This window comes from Protopterus annectens, chromosome 1.part1 (assembly GCF_019279795.1).
Source record: "Protopterus annectens isolate FY-2018-M chromosome 1.part1, PAN1.0, whole genome shotgun sequence".
NCBI classification, from domain to species: domain Eukaryota; kingdom Metazoa; phylum Chordata; order Ceratodontiformes; family Protopteridae; genus Protopterus; species Protopterus annectens.
This window is the reverse complement of record NC_056726.1, coordinates 376,797,384-376,818,423: the sequence shown is the minus strand read 5'-3', so window position 1 is coordinate 376,818,423 and position 21,040 is coordinate 376,797,384. Positions and strand designations below refer to the sequence as shown.

General features: G+C 40.0%; 1 protein-coding gene across 1 annotated transcript in view; it reads left to right on the top strand.

Moving 5' to 3' along the window:
* The window catches only part of FOXRED2 (FAD dependent oxidoreductase domain containing 2), a 799,110-nt gene that overhangs the window by 632,295 nt on the left and 145,775 nt on the right, over positions 1 to 21,040 (top strand). Inside the window, exon 7 of the mRNA XM_044075330.1 lies at positions 18,532 to 18,773. Within this exon, the coding sequence (XP_043931265.1) occupies positions 18,532 to 18,773 (242 nt within the window). The remainder of the gene's footprint in view (positions 1 to 18,531; positions 18,774 to 21,040) is intronic.

The following is a 21,040-nucleotide window of genomic DNA, read 5'->3' as shown; positions in this document are numbered from 1 at the left end:
CACCAGTGTCTCACAAACACAGCCCATAAGGCTTAACAATAAACTCACACAGCCTATAAGGCATAACAATTAACCATAGTCATTGGCGACTCAGTGGTGAGACACCACTGTCTCCCTCACCAGGCTCGACAAGGAAAAGATTGTGGTCTTTTTCTGTCAGGTGCCAGAATCCACCACAACAGGTACGGGTCTGTCATTGTCCATGTTGGTGTGAATGACTTGAGACATAACCTCCTTGGACTGTATGAAGAGAGACATGATTGAGGTCTCAGAGTGCGTGTCCCAGGCAGGTATAACCCTAGCCCTAAGCAGCATCCTACCTTCATCAAGAATGATACCACAATACTAACAAAAAATAATTGACTTCGACAGTTGGCTTAGTTTCTGGTGTCATTCCAAGGGGATCGAGTATCTGTCTGCCTGGGATGACATGGTTGACAGGCCTCGATGCTTTGCCAGAAATAATATGCATACATACAGATATTTCAAGCACGGGCATTAATGCTCTTCTGGCTTGCCAGTATACCAAACACTTGTTCCCATAATAAGTATCCAGGCTGTTCTTAAAAATATCTAAACTAGTACTTGCATTAATGTCAGTTGGTAGTCTGTTACATGCATCAGGTACTTTATCAGAGAACCAATTAGTACACCTCTCATTCCTTTAGAATCTTTTACATAGGTTCCCTGGTGACTCTATAGTACATTTTGGTAACCCCAAACATTCCCAGAGGTGGTGGTCACTAAATGCCCTATTTACCTGAATAAGATGTTTTTAGATATCTGTAAGAGACACTACAAGTTCAGATATTTTAGTCTTTCATAATAACTTAAATTTTCACATTCATGGATACCCTTAGTATATTTCTGTTGTCTTCTTTCCAGTTTACTCATGCTTGTTTTCTTATGAGGTTTCCATATTGTTATTCCATACTCAAGTTTGGGTCTAATGTAACTAACAAACAATGACTTCATTATGTTTGATTTCCTAGTTTTTATAATTTTATTTATACAACCTATAGTTCTATAACTATCATTAACCAATTGGTTGATATGATTAGAAAAAGTCATAGCTGAATCTACTTGTATACCCAGGTCCTTAAATGAGTCTACAGTTTCAATCACTGTGTGCTGTATTAAATATTCATAGGTTGGTACTATCGTTTAGGGCCTACACAAAAGCCATAACAATTCCCTGGATATTTCTTCCCACAATATATACTTCCCTGGACACCTGTCTAGCAGGGTGACTGACGTGACAGGGGTTCAGGGAAGTAAATATTGTGGGAAGAAATATCCAGCGAATTGTTATGGCTAGGTTTGTATAGGCCCTAGGGCTGATAGCCTAGTACCAACCTATGAATATTTAATACAGCCTTTCAATTTATGCCAGCCAAATCTCATATGCTTAGTTTTTGATGTATTTATCGGCATATTATTCTCCTGTGCCCAAATGATCAATTTAGTAAAGTCATTTTGCAGACATACCTTATATGTAACACATGTAATCAGTTTACCCAATTTCAGGTCATCTGCATATAGACTGTAGAACACCTCAGATGAAAAAGTTAGGTCTGAAAGATACAATCTAAACAAATGCGGGCTTAGAACAGAGCCCTGTGGGACACCCTGAATGTAACCAAGGATTTTGCCTGCCCAGTTGCTGTATGATACTTGCCATGTCCTATTTGTAAGCCATGCAGCTATCCATCTTATCAAGAGTACATCATTACTTAGTTGTACTAATTTATTGATCAGTGCTGTGTGTGACCCTGTCAAATGCTGAAGTTAAATCTATATAAATTACATCACAGCACGATTTTTCATTCAGATGGCCTCTATTTGTCTCCCCTGGGATTCCGGATTCTGGCCAAGGTTCTTGCCCCCCCCCCCATTGTGCCTTTTTTAGGCAATGTCTCAAAGACAAATCTTCAACATAAAAGGTTTGTCAAAAACAAATTGAAGGTCATGCTGCTTTAAGTCTCGGAGCCTTAACCTGAAAATGCACTCACTGGAGGCTCTCCTTGCACTGGAAGATGCCGCCATCTGTGCATTTACAGAAACTTGGTTTAAGGCTGTGGAGAGCACCCCTGTCTTACCAGGTTATATCTCATTACGTACATTCTGACCCCAAAATCAGGTCTAGAAGACTAAGGATGGTGGAGTCTCTGTTTTCATTAAAGACATGCACACCTCCAGACTGGTTTGCTAGCATGATGCACTAGAATTACTCCAGGTGCAACTGGCAACTGGCAAGGCACCCATCCAAGCTATACACCCCCCCTGCATGACTCAGGACACCCACTACTCCTACCTGGACTTACCTGACTCCATAAAGGTAGCCCCTAACACCCTAATCTTTGGGGACTTCAACTACTCCACCATAGACTGAGTGAACTATTCCTGCTCTAATGCAGTTACCCAACGGTTCCTTGATTTCATCAATTCTAATACATTAGACCAGCTCGTCTCATCCCCGCGCAAGGAGAGAGAACATTCTAGATGTTGTTCTCACTAACATGGGTAAACCGCTGCACCACCCCCATAGTAAGTTCATCACTGGTGAGATCAGACCATCGGTCTTGTCTCATTCGAAGTTTCTGTCCCATCCAACCCCATCTGGTGGACATTCTCTATCAACAGGCTTTACAAAGTTGGCCTAGTGGGCTAATACACTAAAAGGGAGAAACTGTTTTCCAAGGTAAAAAGGCACAAATTCGCAATTGGAAAAACTGCCTCCTTAGCCTCAACAAGCAAATTAGATTAATGGTGAAAACCTCCAAAGCCAATTATGAATCAAAGCTAGCCTCCAAAACCAAGAGTAACCACAAAGCCTTCTTCGGTTACGTCAGGAACCTCCATGGCAAATCCCAGGTTTTTCCAAATTAGTTCTTAACTGTACCACTTACATTGATCCTGTTGACTTAGCCAACTGTGAACAGATAAGGTCAGTGCAAACCTTCACCCCCTGTCTCCCCCCAAAGGCCCATTTGACATCCCCAGTACTTGTCCCGCACATCACATTTCAGTAGATCAAGTGTTAAAGGCCGTGTCCAAGGCAAAGAACACAGCTTCCATGGGACCTGACAGTATCAATCACAAAAAAAGCACCAGAATCCAGGAAAAGTGACAAGAATAGTTTAATTCACTAACGCTGAAACTTCACAACACGTTTTCGTCCTTGTCTTCATCAGATACCAACACTCTTGGTGTACTCATAGTTTCATAGTTTCATAGTAGTGTACTAGGCTATCTGCCCGGGGGCATTTATAAGCCTAGCCAACAGTGATGTGGCTTTACGCCACCCCATACTATATAGTTGCGCCTCTCTAGTAGTGACACATGTGGGACCCCATTATTTAGTAAACTATACCTCTGTCTAGTAGTGACACTGAGGTGACTCCCGGGGTAAACTTGCGATCTCCCATCCATGCATCGAGATTTTTCTTGAACAGTGCCAATGAAGGGCTCTGTCTCACATGAACTGGGATTTTGTTCCAGAGTATGGGTAACCTCTGTGTTATGAATCTATCCCTCCAGCATGTCCTATTCATATTTGTGCAGAGGTTGAAATCTTTAGCTCGTGTGGTTCTGGTGGATTTGGATTTTTGAGATGGAGCATGTCCATCAATTCCTGGTTGGACATGGCCCTGTATGTTAGGCACAAATCACCTCTGAGCAGGCGGTATGCTACTGAATTGAGCTGGAGTTTCTTTAATCTAGCTGGATAAGGCACATGTTTGAGACCTATGATCCTCTTGGTGAGGTACTTCTGGGGTCTTTCCAGTTGTTGCATGTGCCGGGTGAGATACATCCCAAATGGAGCATTATATTCAATCATGGGCCTGACAAGGGAGGAATATAGAGGTACAATGACCTCCTTTGATCTGGATGAGAATCCCTTCATGATGAGATGGGCAAGGTAGAATGTCTTTCTGACCACTTTGGCAACATGGTTGTCAAAGGAGAGGTCACTATCGACTTGAGTCCCCAGGTCTCTGATTACTTCTTCCGTATTCAGTGGGTTATTGTCTACGTGATAATTTGTGGGTACTTTGTTTTTCCCAAAGGGGATGACTATACATTTTTTGGCGTTAAGTTTGAGGCCATGATTCCGCCACCAGTTGTCCGTTTCAGTGAGACCTTTCTGTAGGATGTGTGTGTCAGCAGGTGAATCAACTATGGCACCCAGTTTGCAGTCATCTGCAAACTTTGTCAGCCATAATCCTTCCATATTTGCTTTCACATCTGAGAAGTAAATGCCGAATAGGAGTGGACCCAAGACTGAGCCCTGTGGGACACCACTTGTGACTGGTTTTGAGTCTGACATGGCTCCAGCAATTTTAACCTTATGGGTTCTGTTTTTAGCCAGTTTGCTACCCATCTTGTGACATATGGATTTACATTTAGGCTGCTGAGCTTGTCAATGATGCCAGAGTGTGGTATCGTGTCAAAGGCCTTAGCCAAATCCAAGTAGGCAGTGTGGACAGCCTTGCCCTCATCGATGGCACTAGTGACTGTCTCAAGAAGTCAACCAGGTTTAAGAGGCAGGATCTGCCTTTACAAAACCGAACTGTGTGGGATCAAGGGTCTGCAGATCCCCAATGTCGCCATTTATGAGTTCCATGATGATTCTTTCCATAGCCTTACAGACCAGGCTGGTCAAACTTATGGGGCGTAGTTACCAGGGTCAGTAGAATTTCCCCTTTGTGGAGTGGGACCACTGGTACTGTGCGCGAGTGATCAGGTACATATCCTGTAGTGAGGCTAAGATTGAATAGCGGTCTTAGGGGCGGGTTAAGTTCATATTGAAGTTGTCGTAAGACGCAACCGGGATACCATCGGGTCCCATAGATGCTGTGTTTTTGCCTTGTTGAGTGCTGATTTCACCTGTATGTCTGTGATGACAGGTAGGTTACATTCAGCAGGGATAATTACTTCATCTTTAGGGGTGAGGGAGGGAGAAATTTGCACTGAACCTATCTGCCAGAATATTGGCAATGTCGGTAGGGTCAGTGAATTTTTGTCATTGTGTACTAGCTCAGAGCATATCTGAGAATTTCCTCCCAAGGTTCTGACATAATTGAAGAAGGCCTTGTGATTGTCTTTGGTATCCTTGGCAATCTTTTCTCAAAGTTTGCTTTAGATGTTTTATGAGAGAACGTAGTTTCTTACTTGTGCTGATCAGGAAGCCTTTCCCTTGTGGGATTTGGCTTTGTCCTGCAGTAGCTTCCTTCTTCTGTTGTACAGTTTGTTTATAGCGGGGTCCACCAAACCGGCGTTTTCCTTGTTGGAGAGGGTCTTGGTTTTAGTTGGGATTGCTTGATCCATGCATTCTTGGAGATGTCCGTAGAAGGCTTTTGTGAAGGATTCAGCATTTTGGGACGTGGTTTCCATTAACCCAGTAGGCTTAAAGGATATCATTTCTGACTTGAGGAGCGCTAAGTCAGCTTTTGAAAAGTTTTTCACTGTAGTCTTTTGTTCTGGGGTGGGGTGGGATATGTACATCCAACGTGATCAGTTTATGATCAGATCTTACTAGTGAGGGGTTTATATCCGGTGCGGAGCATTTGGACCCCATGTTTGTGATAATCAGGTCAAGTATATTATCTCTCCTCGTAGGAGAAGTGACCAGTTGCTCCATAGCATTTGAGTTTATGAATTCCAGGAATCTTTGGGCTAGGGTGTTAGGGCTAGAATAGTGGGCCCAGTCTATGTTAGACTAGTTGAAGTCACCCAATATGATGGTGTTTGGTGTGACATTCATATCCTCCAGTGTTTTCAGGAATGCTTGATGGGATTCCTGGGATTGGGAGGGAGTTCTAAAACATGCGACCAGTTGTATGGCAGTTTTGCCTATGGTGAGTAAAACTTGTATGGTTTCTGATGCTTCATGGGTAGCCACCAATCGAGAGGTGTAGGTGTCCTTTATGAAAATGGACACTCTCCCTTTGTGGTTCGCCTGGAACTTGAGGTCAAACGCATGATATGAGGTATAGCCTGGTAGCGCTGGAGTGCTCTCAGGAGCCTTGAACCAGGTTTCGGTTACTGCACAGACATCGATGTTCTCCATACTGAGAAGTGCTTCGAATGCCTGCAGCTTGAGATTTAGACTTCTGGCGTTGAGCAGCATTACCCTTAATTTTTTTCCATTTTTGTTTTTTATGGAGGTTGATTTGTCCTTTGAGCATTGCCTAAAAAAGGCACTATGGGGGTGGCAAGAGCCTTGGCCAGTATCCGGAAGCCCAGTGGTGACAGGTGCAAGCCATCCCTTGCGAAGCAACGTGGCTTGTCCAGCATGTCATCCCAGGCTGACAGACATTGGATCCCCCTAGAATGACACCAGTGATTAAGCCAATTGTTAAAACTGATCATTTTGTCTTTGTACTGAGGCATCATTCTTGGTGAAGGCAGGATGCTGCTCAGGGTCAGGGTCATACCAGTCTGGGCTACATAATCGGAGAGCTCCTCAATGTCTCTTTTCATGTAGTCCAGGGAGGTACGTCTCAGGTCATTCACACCCGCATGGACAATGACTGAATCATACTTGTACTTGCTTTGGAGTGACCTGAGTGCGTGTGTAATGTGGCGGATCCTAGCCCCCGATAGGCAGCTCACCGTTACCCTCTCCTTATTCAGCCTGGTAAGTGGAACGTCGGTGTGTCTGACTATAGAGTCACCTATTACTAATGTCTCTGGCATAGTGTTTTGCCTTAGGGGCTGTGATTGTGTGACACACCTGTTGCTTGAGGTATGTGTTGTAGGTGTTGCTTTTGTGGGGTGTATTTCTGGGTGTCTGCTTTGGAGGCCTCTGTTGTTTTGGTAAGTTTTTTATAAGAGCCTCCGAGTATGTCTTTGTGTTCTTCTGTGTTTGGTTTGTAGTAGTGGTGGTTTTATGTGTGACTGGTTTTGCTTTGGGTGTGGGTACCATCTCCTCCTGTCTGGTCTTGCCAGTCCTGAGTTGAGAGAGTTCAGCCTCCAGTCTGGCTATATAGTTGCATCTCTCACAAGTATATGTGTTAGTAGGAAGGAGGAGAGGGTTGTCTGTGTACATGAGACAATTGTAACATTGTCTTAAGATTCCCAGATTAACCAGCTGAACAAGAGAGGATGCTAGTGGTCTACCACCGACATACTAGAATATTATAAGGAGTGTTGTGCCTTTAAGGGAAGTGGGTATTCACAGGGGTAGTGGATGCCTGTAGTGCTTACTTTAGGGTAAGAGTGCTTGTTTTATTATGAGTGCTTGCTAAGGATAGAAGTTCAAAACAAGTGCTAATATATACAGCTAAATAGACTGAGTAGAGCTTCTAAGGGAAAATTGAAGAGCAGACTTGGCGGAGCCAGAAATAGTTTAAACCTGTATAACCGCTGCTGTGCTAGGCGCCCAATCACAAAACGCCTGAGGCGGATTTTTATACAGGAACTTGAAAAGAGCTAGAAATGGTCCAAGGCAACCAATGATTTACAGCTCAAGTGCTGAGGTCACTTCCCCCAGGTACAGATAGGCTGCTCAAGGCTCCCCACTCCCACTGGTGAGCTCAGAAACTTCCTTCTATCCAACTAAGTCAATGGCCAACACAGGAACTACACACAGCCCAGAATACAGCAAAGCCTGTATACTGGTCTTAACTAGTCGAGCAAAGGCGGGAAAACAAGGAGTATTTTTTTTTTTTTTTTTTTTTTGTTTTTTTAGGAAAGCACACAGAAATGCAGTTAGGCAAACAGTAAAATCGATGTACACAGGCTAGCACACTTTAGTGGGCAGCCTCAGCAGTTAAATTAGCAAAAAAACAGTATTATTCGACCAGAGTCGACCAAAATGCTACTTTTAAGTGCAGATACTTTAGAATTCAGAAGATAGACACAAAAACAGTTATATCTAGTTAAATGAAAGCCAGAGAGGACAATGCAGATAAAAAAAGCCAAAAAATACTTAAATCAGGAAAGTGGTCGCTTCTTTCAGTTCTCTGTTGCCAGGACCCCTCTGCAGGACCACGTGGAGCTCTGCTTGGGTATATAGCCAAACAAAACGCCCTGAGGCGGATTTTTATACAGGGAACTTGAAAAGAGCTAGAAATGGTCCAAGGCAACCAATGATTTACAGCTCAAGTGCTGAGGTCACTTCCACCAGGGACAGATAGGCTGCTCAAGGCTCCCCACTCCCACTGGTGAGCTCAGAAACTTCCTTCTATCCAAGTAAGGCAATGGCCAACACAGGAACTACACACAGCCCAGAATACAGCAAAGCCTGTATACTGGTCTTAACTAGTCGAGCAAAGGCGGGAAAACAAGGAGTATTTTTTGTTTTTGTTTTTAAGGAAAGCACACAGAAATGCAGTTAGGCAAACAGTAAAATCGATTTACACAGGCTAGCACACTTTAGTGGGCAGCCTCAGCAGTTAAAATAGCAAAAACAGTATTATTCACCAGAGTCGACCAAAATGCTACTTTTAAGTGCAGATACTTTAGAATTCAGCAGATAGACACAAAAACAGTTATATCTAGTTAAATGAAAGCCAGAGAGGACAATGCAGATAAAAAAGCCAAAAAATACTTAAATCAGGAAAGTGGTCGCTTCTTTCAGTTCTCTGTTGCCAGGACCCCTCTGCAGGACCACGTGGAGCTCTGCTTGGGTATATAGCCAAAAAAAACGCCCTGAGGCGGATTTTTATACAGGGAACTTGAAAAGAGCTAGAAATGGTCCAAGGCAACCAATGATTTACAGCTCAAGTGCTGAGGTCACTTCCCCCAGGGACAGATAGGCTGCTCAAGGCTCCCCACTCCCACTGGTGAGTTCAGAAACTTCCTTCTATCCAAGTAAGGCAATGGCCAACACAGGAACTACACACAGCCCAGAATCATCTTAAATACATTAACTAATTAATGGTAGCCAATGACAAACAAATTGATTAATTAGAGTTAGTTAAAAGCACATACACATATATATATACACACACACACATTATACTTCCTAAAACCACCATAAAATTCATACCCTATAATAAACCACATATACAAAACTTGAATGCTTGTGAATATAAATTTAAATATATAAAAATGAACCTTAAATAAAACTATGACATTATGTTCTAAAAAAATTTTTTGTAATGACAATATTTGTTAAAATAATATAAAAATCCTATAATTTAGCAGATCTCAATTTTAAAACTGGCTTGAGTGAACTCATGTCATTGAGACCTGGTTTTCTATTTGCTTCTAAAACAATTTGCCAAAATAGTTTGTATTCCACCAGTGTTTCCCAATTCCCCTCTCTAGGGTCAACCGGCACACATTCTAACACAAAAAATCTAAATGTAGCTAGTTTACATGTAATGGTATGCTTGTATAATGCATTGTTTTCTTTTTTGGTCCTGATGTCATATAAATGTTCATAGATTCTTTGCTTTAACATTCTCTCACTCTTCCCTATGTAAAATGAATCACACTTTGTACAGGTAGCTAAATATATTATACCCTTGGTGTTACAGTTAACATATGTTCCTAGAGTTAATGTCCTTTGTCTAATAGGTAAGTCTAATGTTTGTCCAACATTAAGATGTTTACAATAACTGCAACTTCCACATTTAAATAAACCTACTTTTTTCCTAGTAGCTTTCCCAAACAATTTTTCAGTTGTACCTCTCCAAAATATTCTTAATGTTAGTACCCCTCCTATAGGTGAATTTCAGTTCCTTATCAAAAATACAGTGTAAGTCAGATAGTCTAGCAAAGTTGTTCCATTCCCTATTAACAATTCTTTTTACCAGTCCTGACTGACCATCATAGGTTGTTGTGATACCAGATTCAAAATCCACGCCATTATTTAGGTTGTTTGAATCTTGTCTATCAAATACTCCTCTTATACCTAAAATAGGTGCAAATTTTCCTCCTCTTTCCCTAGTAACTTCACTGCATATTTGATCAAAAAGTTCACTCGGGTAACCCCTATTTAAAAATAACCTTTTCAAAAATCCACATTCATTAAAATAAGTAGTGTCTTCAGAGGTCATGATACTAAGACGAACTAATTGACCTTTAACTACACTTCTCTTCTGGTGGGGTGGATGTGAAATAGTAAAATGTAAGTATGAGTTTGAAATCTCCTTTCTAAAAATCCTTGAACTGAAACCATCCTTAGTCTTAGTAATATTAACATCTAAATAATTCAACATTTGGGTATCATATTTGTATGTGAATTTTAAAAAATCAGTAGTGTTATTTACGAATTCTAAAAACAAATTAAAATCATCATTATTGCCTTTCCATAAAAAACATAAGTCATCTAAAAATCTACCATAGAATGTCCAAAATCTACTAAAACCGGTTAATATAAAGGTGTTTTCCCAGTATGACATAATAATATTGGCATAAGTAGGAGCACAATGTGCCCCATAGCAACCTTACATTGTTTGAAGTATTCACCTTCAAAAATATAATTATTTTTAATACCACCTCCATTAATACCAAAATTGTTCTGAACTCATTATGAGTAATTCCTGAAAATCCTATTAACATTTCTTCAACCATTCTAGGCCTATATCGTGGGGAATACTAGTGAACAAATCAACCACATCCAGAGTAACAAAAATCAAACCTTCAGAAAATAAAGATTTGTCCAATTTTCTAAGAAGATCCCAGAAATCCTGAAGTATGTGGGTGTTGTTCTTAAGTACTTTCTTTACCTTACAATCTATGTATTTTGCTAGAGGGGCTGTGATAGAACCTTCTGCAGAAACTATTGGTCTCAAAGGTGGGTCATCTATATCTTTGTGTACTTTCGGTATACCAAAATAGAAGGAACCTTCGGTTTTTCAACATATAAAAATTTGTGTGTCTCTAAATCTATTAGTCCTTCTGTTAGTAAATCATTCACCATCATATGTATTTTATTGTATGCCACGTTTATTTCATTGATAGATACCCTAGTGTATTTAGTAGAGTCACTTAAAATCTCCTGCATTTTACCTTCATATATAATGTGGTCCATAAGTACCACCCCCCCACCTTTGTCAGGTTTCATAACCCTTAAATTTTTGTTGTTGCTAATTAATTTAAGGGTTTCGTGCTCAACCTGAGTTAAGTTGGATTGCATATTATATGTCTTGAGTGACTTCCTTAGTTCGTTTTCTAATACTACTTCAAAATTCTTTAGTTGTGGGTGCAATGGCGGGTTAAACATACTTTTACGAACTAGTTTACCCTCACTAAGTGTTGGTTTGTTACCATTAAAAAGTATTTCTAGGTTTTTCTTTCTAATAAATAACTTAATGTCAATTAAAAGCTTAAAAATATTGGTTCTCTGTTTGGGTATGAAACCAAAGCCTTTAGAAAACAAGTCAGTGGTGCTAGAATAGTTAAAAATGTTAAAATCATTGAATGTCCATTTATGCCCATCATTGCAAATATTTAATTCTTCCACCCCATGTGATTCCTCGCTCGGGCCCCCATTCCCTCACTTGGTAGTTTTTTGAGCTATAATTAATAGGTTCTTTGTACATCAGTCTCTCGGACCTTCTGAGCGGAGGAAAATCTAAAGGCTCTCCTTCATTGTCATCAAATACAGCTGTATCATTTTCACCAACACTATAGGTAAACACCCTCTTTCCAAACTGTCTGGGCTTAGGGTAATGTGTTTTGTTTTTATACTCATTCACATCCCTTTCTATTTTCCCTAGTTTTCTATTTTGCACATCCAAACATTTACTTTCTATATCCTTAAGCAATTTGTAATATTTATCCTTATGTTCTTCCACAGTAAAAAGTAAATCATGTGTAATATCTTTGTTAAGACGCTAAACATGGCTAAACCTTTTCTCTTTCTCACATTCATTATTAGATATTATAGCCCTCATAATCTCAAAACCACCGTTGTCAAATGCTGTAATCAGTTGCTGGTGAAAAGCAGTACCATCAAATACATTATTCGGGTATTTACAAACTCTAAGACCCTTTGGTACAATTTTAAGTTCTAAACAATGTTTTAAGTATGCGTTGTCCATTTCTAGCATTTTGTATTTATGTAAAGAAAAATCCAATTCATCTAACATTTGAGAGTAAGTTTTACTGGCAGTCTGTATAAAAGCTTTCTTGCCAAAGTCATATTTAGCATTGAGAATGTCTCTCAACTGGTGAAAAGTACCTGTATGCTCTCTAGCATTAGTTCCACAGTCCGGGAAAATATTCTCATTTTGCTGATTACGCGAACCCTCTGAAACTCGATTTGCACCGTCAGCTCCAACCGTAATGTGTGGGAATCCATCGAGACTGTCTCTCATACCACCATCTACTGTTTCTCTATCACAAACCTCATTGCCATTACTAGTTTGCGCTCCTTCATGCGAAGCAGAGCGCCCTGCTGCTTCCTGGTTCCCAGGCACAGAAAGCGTTGACAAAAGCGTAACCATGGATTGGCTTACTGGTGTAAGCAGTCCTACCAACTGTGTCAGTTGGCCAATGAGCTTAAGAAGCTCTCCAATCTCGCTGCTCTTGTTGTTGCTGTCCATAGCCACAAAGCCTGGAAATCCTTCGAAAAAAGCAACAAATAACCACAGAAGAAGGCAGGTGCCCCAACGTTCACTAGTAATCACAAAAAAAGCACCAGAATCCAGGAAAAGTGACACGAACAGTTTAATTCACTAACGCTGAAACTTCACAACACGTTTCGTCCTTGACTTCATCAGATACCAACACTCTTGGTGCACTCATCTTAAATACATTAACTAATTAATGGTAGCCAATGACAAACAAATTGATTAATTAGAGTTAGTTAAAAGCACATACACATATATATACACACACAGATTATACTTCCTAAAACCACCATAAAATTCATACCCTATAATAAACCACATATACAAAACTTGAATGCTTGTGAATATAAATTTAAATATATAAAAATGAACCTTAAATAAAACTATGACATTATGTTCTAAAACAATCTTCAACTACTCCACCATAGACTGAGTGAACTATTCCTGCTCTAATGCAGTTACCCAACGGTTCCTTGATTTCATCAATTCTAATACATTAGACCAGCTCGTCTCATCCCCGCACAAGGAGAGAGAACATTCTAGATGTTGTTCTCACTAACATGGGTAAACCGCTGCACCACCCCCATAGTAAGTTCATCACTGGTGAGATCAGACCATCGGTCTTGTCTCATTCGAAGTTTCTATCCCATCCACCCCCCCAGCTGTAACCAGGCTAAAAAAACTTCTCAAAAGCTGACTACAACCTTCTAAGAGAGGGTATCAGTAGCTTCATACCACTGCCCCCCCCCCCAGAGGATGCAGACAACTTTGTTGAACAGTATGCCACTGCAGTGTACAAGTACCTGTACAGCTGCATGGACTCCACCATAACTAACAAAACTAAAACCTCCTCCTCAAGGCAACACAAACCTATCTGGTGGACATTCTCTATCAACAGGCTTTACAAAGTTGGCCTAGTGGGCTAATACACTAAAAGGGAGAAACTGTTTTCCAAGGGTAAAAAGGCACAAATTCACAATTGGAAAAACTGCCTCCTTAGCCTCAACAAGCAAATTAGATTACTGGTGAAAACCTCCAAAGCCAATTATGAATCAAAGCTAGCCTCCAAAACCAAGAGTAACCACAAAGCCTTCTTCGGTTACGTCAGGAACCTCCAAGGCAAATCCCAGGTTTTTCCAAATTAGTTCTTAACTGTACCACTTACATTGATCCTGTTGACTTAGCCAACTGTGAACAGATAAGGTCAGTGCAAACCTTCACCCCCTGTCTCCCCCCAAAGGCCCATTTGACATCCCCAGTACTTGTCCCGCACATCACATTTCAGTAGATCAAGTGTTAAAGGCCGTGTCCAAGGCAAAGAACACAGCTTCCATGGGACCTGACAGTATCCCAGGTTATATTCTGCCCCATCTCCAGCAAGAACTAGCTTTGCCATTGAGCACCCTATTCAACCATAGCCTAAGTATGGGCTTCATTCCAGCAGAGTGGAGAACTGCCATTGCCATTCCCTTGCACAAAGGTGGTGCCCCTACTGACCCTGGAAACTATCACTCCATTAGCTTGACAAGTCTTATCTGTAAGGCCATGGTGTGTATTATTATGGTCATAATAAACAAGGACATAGGCAATCTCCAAGCCCTTGACCCCATCCAGTTCAGTTTCGTCAAGGGCAGATCTTGCCTTTTGAACCTGGTTGACTTTTTGAGACTGTCACCAAGGCCCTGGATGAGGGAAAGTCAGTACATACAGCTAATCTTGACTTGGCCAAAGCCTTTGACGCAACCCCCCACTTGGGCATCATCGAGAAGCTAACACAACTTGGTGTAAATCCGTATCTCATTAGGTGGGTGGCCAACTAGCTCACCAGTAGGACCCACAAGGTCAAAATAAGTGCCTCCACCTCCGACAGCAGATCCGTCACTAGTGGCATTCCTCAGGGATCTGTCCTGGGACCCCATCTGTTTGATATTTACTTTTCAGAGGTCCAGGCAAAGACAAAAGGCCTGTGGCTGACCACGTTTTTGGATGACTGCAAGTTGGGTGCTTGTCATTGACTCCCCAGATGATGATAACATACTACAAGAGGGTCTCACAGCAACAAATGACTGACACCAAAGTCACGGCCTTAAGCTAAACAAAAAAAAATGTGTTATCATACCATTCAGCAAAAACATGGCCCCTGTTGATTACCACATCAATGGCAACCCCTAAGCACACAACCTGTGGTGAGAGACCTAGGTACACAGGTTGACAACAATCTCACATTTGACCATCATGTAGTGGCAGTGGTCAGAAAAGCATTTTACTTGGTTCATCTCATAAGTAAAGGGATTGCATCCAGAAAAAAGGAGGTAATTAACTCTCTGTATGCCTCCCTCATTAGGCAAATAATTGAGAACAGCACCCTGTTTAGTATGTACCTCTCCAAACACCTGCACCAACAGGAAAGGCCACCGAAATACCTCACAAAGAGAATCCAGGGCCCTCCAACACCTGTTCTATGTGGCAGACTGAAATCACTGTCACCCTACCCAGTATTTTACAGATTGCTCAGAGGTGATCTGTGTCTCGCCTACAAGGTAATCTTGGATCGTGCCCTACTAGAGAGGCTCCATATCCGTAAGTCTAACGCCTCATGGATTAGCTGATTAAAAGGCCTGAGTCTAATATGCAACATTAACAAAACTTGCTGGAGAGACATGTTTGTCTCGCAGAGGCTACCCCGTCTCTGGAATAGGCTCCCCGTACATGTAAAAAAAAAGCATGTTGCTGACCCTTTTCAAGTGCAACCTTGATGAGTGGATGGGAGACAACAAATTTGTCCCAGGGGTTCCACCTGTGTCCCTCATTGACAGGGGTGACAGGTGCTGATTGACTTTTCTTTTTTGTGGATAAACTCTTGGCTAGGCTTGTAAGGGTCCCATGGCCATTAGCCTCATAACCTGCTATGATTTTATGATCCTATATCTTCAAATAATGAATTTTAACCCTCCTGATAGGAAGAATTGTGCCAAACTGACATACATAGGCATAACCCAACCTTAAATTAAGGTTACCCATGCTAAGAGGCATGTTACAGCCCACTCTCCTACTTAAGGCAATTGCTGTTTGTTCTTGTCTTATCTTTATTTCCCTTCCAGGTTTGAAAAAACAGCTTGTGTGTTTTCGAAAAATATTAACTTTTAGCCTTAAAAAGTACCCTGGCTTTTATTGCAGTTTGTCTCCACAGAAAGCTAAGAAAAACATTTAGATCTGCCCTGATCTGCAGACTTTTCAAACTGAACATTTATTTGCTAAAGGAAAACTTTTCATTAATTTAGTGTTCTCTTATTTACTTTCTTGCACAAAAACATTATTAGATTAAGCCAAGGACTCTAATCCAGACATTCACCTGTTCAAAAGTAAGAGAAAACATCAGCTGTACATATTTTACAATATGTGCACTTTTATACCCCATCCCTCACATCAGCAACCCAAGATTATAGCATGTTAATCTAAACATTGATGTTCTACGCAGTAAGCCATATCCTATTGGCTGTTTAGTATTTAAATGGTTGTATTGTAATGTTGTTTTGTTTTATATGGTCTGAAGAAGCAGAGAGTATCCGTGGAAGCGCTTACCTAACTTATTTGGAATTAAAAGTTTGCTGTGTGGAGCCATTGCACTTCTTTATTTCATTTATTAATCTAAACATACTTTTATCCAACCATTCTTCTCCTTTTCACTTGTAATGCCTACATTTCTTGAAACCAAAAAAACAAAAAAAATGTTCTTGTTTAGTAGCTTTATCACATACAACAATAACTGAAAATGCCTTACAATGTAACATACAATTTATATCATAAAATGTTTTATACAAATACTTATAAGAACAGAAATTGCTTTTCCCCCTTCCTGTTAGTGTCCTTCAAAACATTAATGACATGAAGTTGGGTATACGCTTTTCAGTCCTCACAAGTTTAACAAAGTCAACAAAGATTCATTCTTTTCACTTTTTCTTGCAAAGCCATATTTCACAAATGTGATTGATATTTTGTAATATCACATTTATTCACTAATTTCAGTGTTGCTTGTCGTCTTCCTGTTCATCTCCATCTCCCAACCCCATACTGTAGTTCAAGTCCAAGGAACTCACTATTTTAGTCAACTCCTGTGCTTTTTTTCCTGTCTCTGAAGCATTTTCCTTTGGAACATCAGAAAGGGTTTCACTGGCAAAGTCTCTGCATGAGTGTTATCAGAAGAATGAGAAGAAGAGTCCCCTTCTGCTTGTTATATATTTATTAATGAGTTGATTTTAAATTATATATTTATTAATGAGTTGATTTTAATTACTTCTAACATTTTGTTCCCTCTTCTGTTAAGCAGCTGTTCTCCTTTCTTTCTGAAATTATGTGATTGCCCTGTTGGAAGTTAAGCATGTACAAACTACATGTAGTTGTGCTGTTTATCCCCAAATCCTTCTCTGTTGTTTAAGGCTTGCGGGCAGCTTCTTTAGGTAAATGACCTACATTATTATTTTGTATTTCATGGTTTTCACTTTTCTGATGGGCTTTCACTTTAATGATGGTAACAATTTTTGTTTGTATTTTAGTAATTAAATGTTTTTATTGTTACTGTTTATAAAATTTGTATGTATTTTTTTCTGCATGCAGAATCCTCTTACCTTCTGAAATTTTGAAACCCCTTTCACATTATGCTAGCGTATTCCAGTAGGCAGAAGTTACCAAATCCTCTTGACAGAAAAGATAATGTATAATCCAGCAATTAGAATAGAGTAAGAGCAAGCGTTCTTAACTGTGCTAACTAATGGAGAGAGAGCTTTTCCCACTGCACCCTAGCTTTTCTATTCTTCAAGTAATTGTTGTTTTGGGTTGTTTTGGATCATAGGATATACAAAGCAATTAGGTAACAGTACGTGTGTGACTTGCCAGTAACCACCCTCAGGCTCAACCCCCCCTCGCCTTACAAACAGGATAGGGCCTGTACATTGTGGGGTAAATTTGAGAGGAAGATGATGACTGCATTCTAACTTGCTAGTGGAAGTTGTGTTGTACCCAAATATATATGAGAGTAATTCTGGCATTATTACCTAGGCTGTAAGGAGAGAATTATTAGTATTATATTTTACTGTAACATAGACAATTACATGAATAATTATGGACAGAAACAGTAAGATGCAACAGATTTTTTATTTTTTATTTATTTATTTATTTAACATTTGTTAACTGGGAAAGTCCGACTTGGAACGAAGCCAATTTTCAGCGGAGGCCCGGGGAGAAAGGCTCCAGATGGAGATGGCGGTTTTGATGAAAGCAAAAGTGGTTCTACCCCACCACCACCACTGCAAGTGACACCAACAGTTTGAGACGATGAACAAGTGAAGATGAAGTAAAATAGAAACCATTGGATACGGTATAGCAGTGGTGGACAATGTCTGGCCCTGGGGCCAAATCCAGCCCTCACCACAACACCATCAGGCCCCCAGAGAGTAACCAAAAATTAAAAAAAAAAAAAAGTGAAAAAATGCTATGCCTTACTCCAGTCACACAAACTTTCCAGCACATGCTTACTTACCTAATTGACTGCAGTTGTGCACACCTCTAATTTTAGCTGCGGAAGTGACTATTATTTGTTGTTTATGACTTGTAGTCTGTAAACAGTAGTAGGTTCCTGCAAGAGTTTGTAATAATTCATGGCTGCAAGCCAAAATAAAGTTAAACGCAAAGTTGATGTAGAAAACAGGCAATTGCATGACTGCTGTGTTAAGTAAAAATGCCAGTCACCTGTACCTATTGTTAACTCATAACAACTTACTATGTTTTGAAGTGGTCTGCAGATGCATTAAGAATTCATGTAGTGGCCCTCCCCACAAAAAAAGGTTGTGCACCACTGCTGTATAGCATTCGGTGCAAATGTTGTAGTTGGTTGTGGAGTTTAATGATTTATATATATGGTGAACTGCTGTTGAAAATTACACATAAATAAGTACATAGAAAAACTGTTCATCTGAAATGTCTGCTGCTCTTTTGTCCTTAGGAACTCCACTGAATTTGAGTATTTAGAAGAATATCCAGTTGGAATTCTCCCAGATTTGAAGAAATATACCGGCAGAGAGGTGGATAATGGTCTTTTTGTTATTACAATGGAATATGGAAAGAATTTCTCAGGCCCTGGAAAGGATGTTTTCCACTATAACCGATCTGTAGGAGAGCCTTGGCATGCATGGCTTTCAAACTTCTTGCATCCAGTAGTGTATTATTATAAAGAGCTGCCAACAGGTAAGTTCATCTGGAAAAAACTAATTTTAGAGCTTAATGCTAAATGCAGCTAATTTAGCAGTTTGTGATATAGAATTTAAACAGGCAGTCATCCTTGTTTTGCTGCAAGCTTTAATAATCTGAATTAGTAGTTACGCAAACCACAGATAAGTAAGGCAGAAAGTATACCGAGGGAAATGAAGATGATAATCAGAGGGTAGTATAAATGAGTGAAGAAGTGACAAGCGGCTTTAGCCAAATATACATTGCTTCATTAAGAGTAGAAGTATTCCTTCAAGGGGCAAAATGCAGCTGTGTCCATGGGGTTAATTTGAAGCTAATATCACTCATCTTGATATATAAATTCATGCCCTTTTTGTTCATGTCTTAAAATAAATTAATTTAAATGCACTGAAAAGAAAACATGTTAAAGGATACTTTGTGAGAAATTTGTGGACTTTATAAAGGTGTAAGGTACTATATATAACAATTTATAGCATAGGCTAGATTTTAAATTTTCTTTTGGATAGAGATTTAGTTTTTGGTTCCTCTGTTGCAGAGGTTATCAAAAAGTATGATGAAAGGGGAAAGATGATACAGGGAATCTAGGCTTTCAGCCCTCCTTTTCCAAATTTTCTAAGGGATTCTTTAACCCTTCACCAATTTCAACAACAAAAAAATATTCTCAGCAAAAAGCATGTAAACAGACGTTTAAGTATAAATGGTAGGGGGATTCCAAAAGACTTCAGGACTGCCCCCAACAACCAAGGGCAGTCCAACAAGTCAGAATAACTATTTAAGGGACCTTGTCCCCTCCTCGCACACTTACAGGCCCTTTTCCCTTCCAGAAAATCTGAATCTCGACTTTTCTCTTTGACAGCAGATGGATTCAGACAAATGAGTTCTAAAGATAATTTGTCAGTGATACAGATAGCAGTAGTAGGAAATCCCTCCTTTCCAGGGGGATAATTCCTCAACCAGCACACCTATTTCCACCTGCTCTTCAACACTTTGTCTCAGTGAGTGAGAGAATCAGTTCCTCCTTCTCAGATTGGGAAAGGTTCTGTTCAAGGATGTTTTCAGTGTCAAAGGAAGAGGGCCCTTGGAGACCAGTTCTGAATGTCTTTCCTAAACCTGTTTGTGATAGTGCCCACGTTCAAAATGCTGTAACATCACAACCTCTTACAACTTCTTTCTCATGTAAGTTTCCTGGTAACACTAGATTTATTTTATTTTTTTTTATGTATTTGCATTTGTTAACCGGGTAGTGTCTGACTGGGTTGAAAAAAAAAACATTTTCAGAGGAGACCCGTGGAGAAAAGCTCCACAACAAAAAGAACATTATTAAGGTACAAGCAGTAAACTTAAGTAGTACATTGCTAACAATATGTAAATGAGCTTAACAAAAATATTATAGCAACATATAACAACAGAAATGCAATATAAACATGCATTTTTCAGGGCATACAGGAATACTTTTTTTTAACAGTATACATGAGGTACATAAGTCGTGTATCTTTACATGGTGAGTCACTTCTGAAAGACCAAAATCGATCATATGTTTTTACAAGTTAGGTCATCTGAAGGAACAAAGATTAATAAAGATAAGACAGATAGTGGAATAGCCCTTTGTGGGATGAGCACTATTTGGACTATCATGTGTGAGATGAGTGGGGGAAAAAATAGGAGGAATATTAGTTGGGAGCAATACAGAGGCATAGCCAATTATCATTTAAATGGTCTTTCAGGGTAGTTTTAAAGGGTCTATATTAAATCACCGAACACTTAAAGCGAACGGTGATTGAGTGACCCTATGCAAGCAAAAGCTTACAATGTCGAAGTGTCAGAACAGCGATTTTTTTCCAAGGGAAAAAAATTGCTGCTCCAACAAAAAAAAAAAAACATAAATCAATTTCAAACATTACACTAAGTGGGGGGGATGTAACCCCCACACCCCCCCTACTTAAATATACCAACTCTTGAGACTGCACTACAGTGCCAAAAATGGCAAAGTACCGAAGCGGCCAAGCAAATTCTTTCCCAGGGAAATAATTTGCTTAACAGCTGCTTTGATATTTTGCGTTTTCAGCCTTTTCAGTTCGACCAAGACACATTTGAAAGAATGCATCTTTGGTCTTCTAATATAGACCCATTTTAAATGTGGAGATGTTGGGGTTTTTAGTTATCTGTTGAGGAAGGGTGTTCTGATCTTTGACTATTTTATGGGAGTGGAAGGAGTCTCCATGATAGTTGTGAGACTGGGTTACTTTTAACATTAGTTTGTTGGA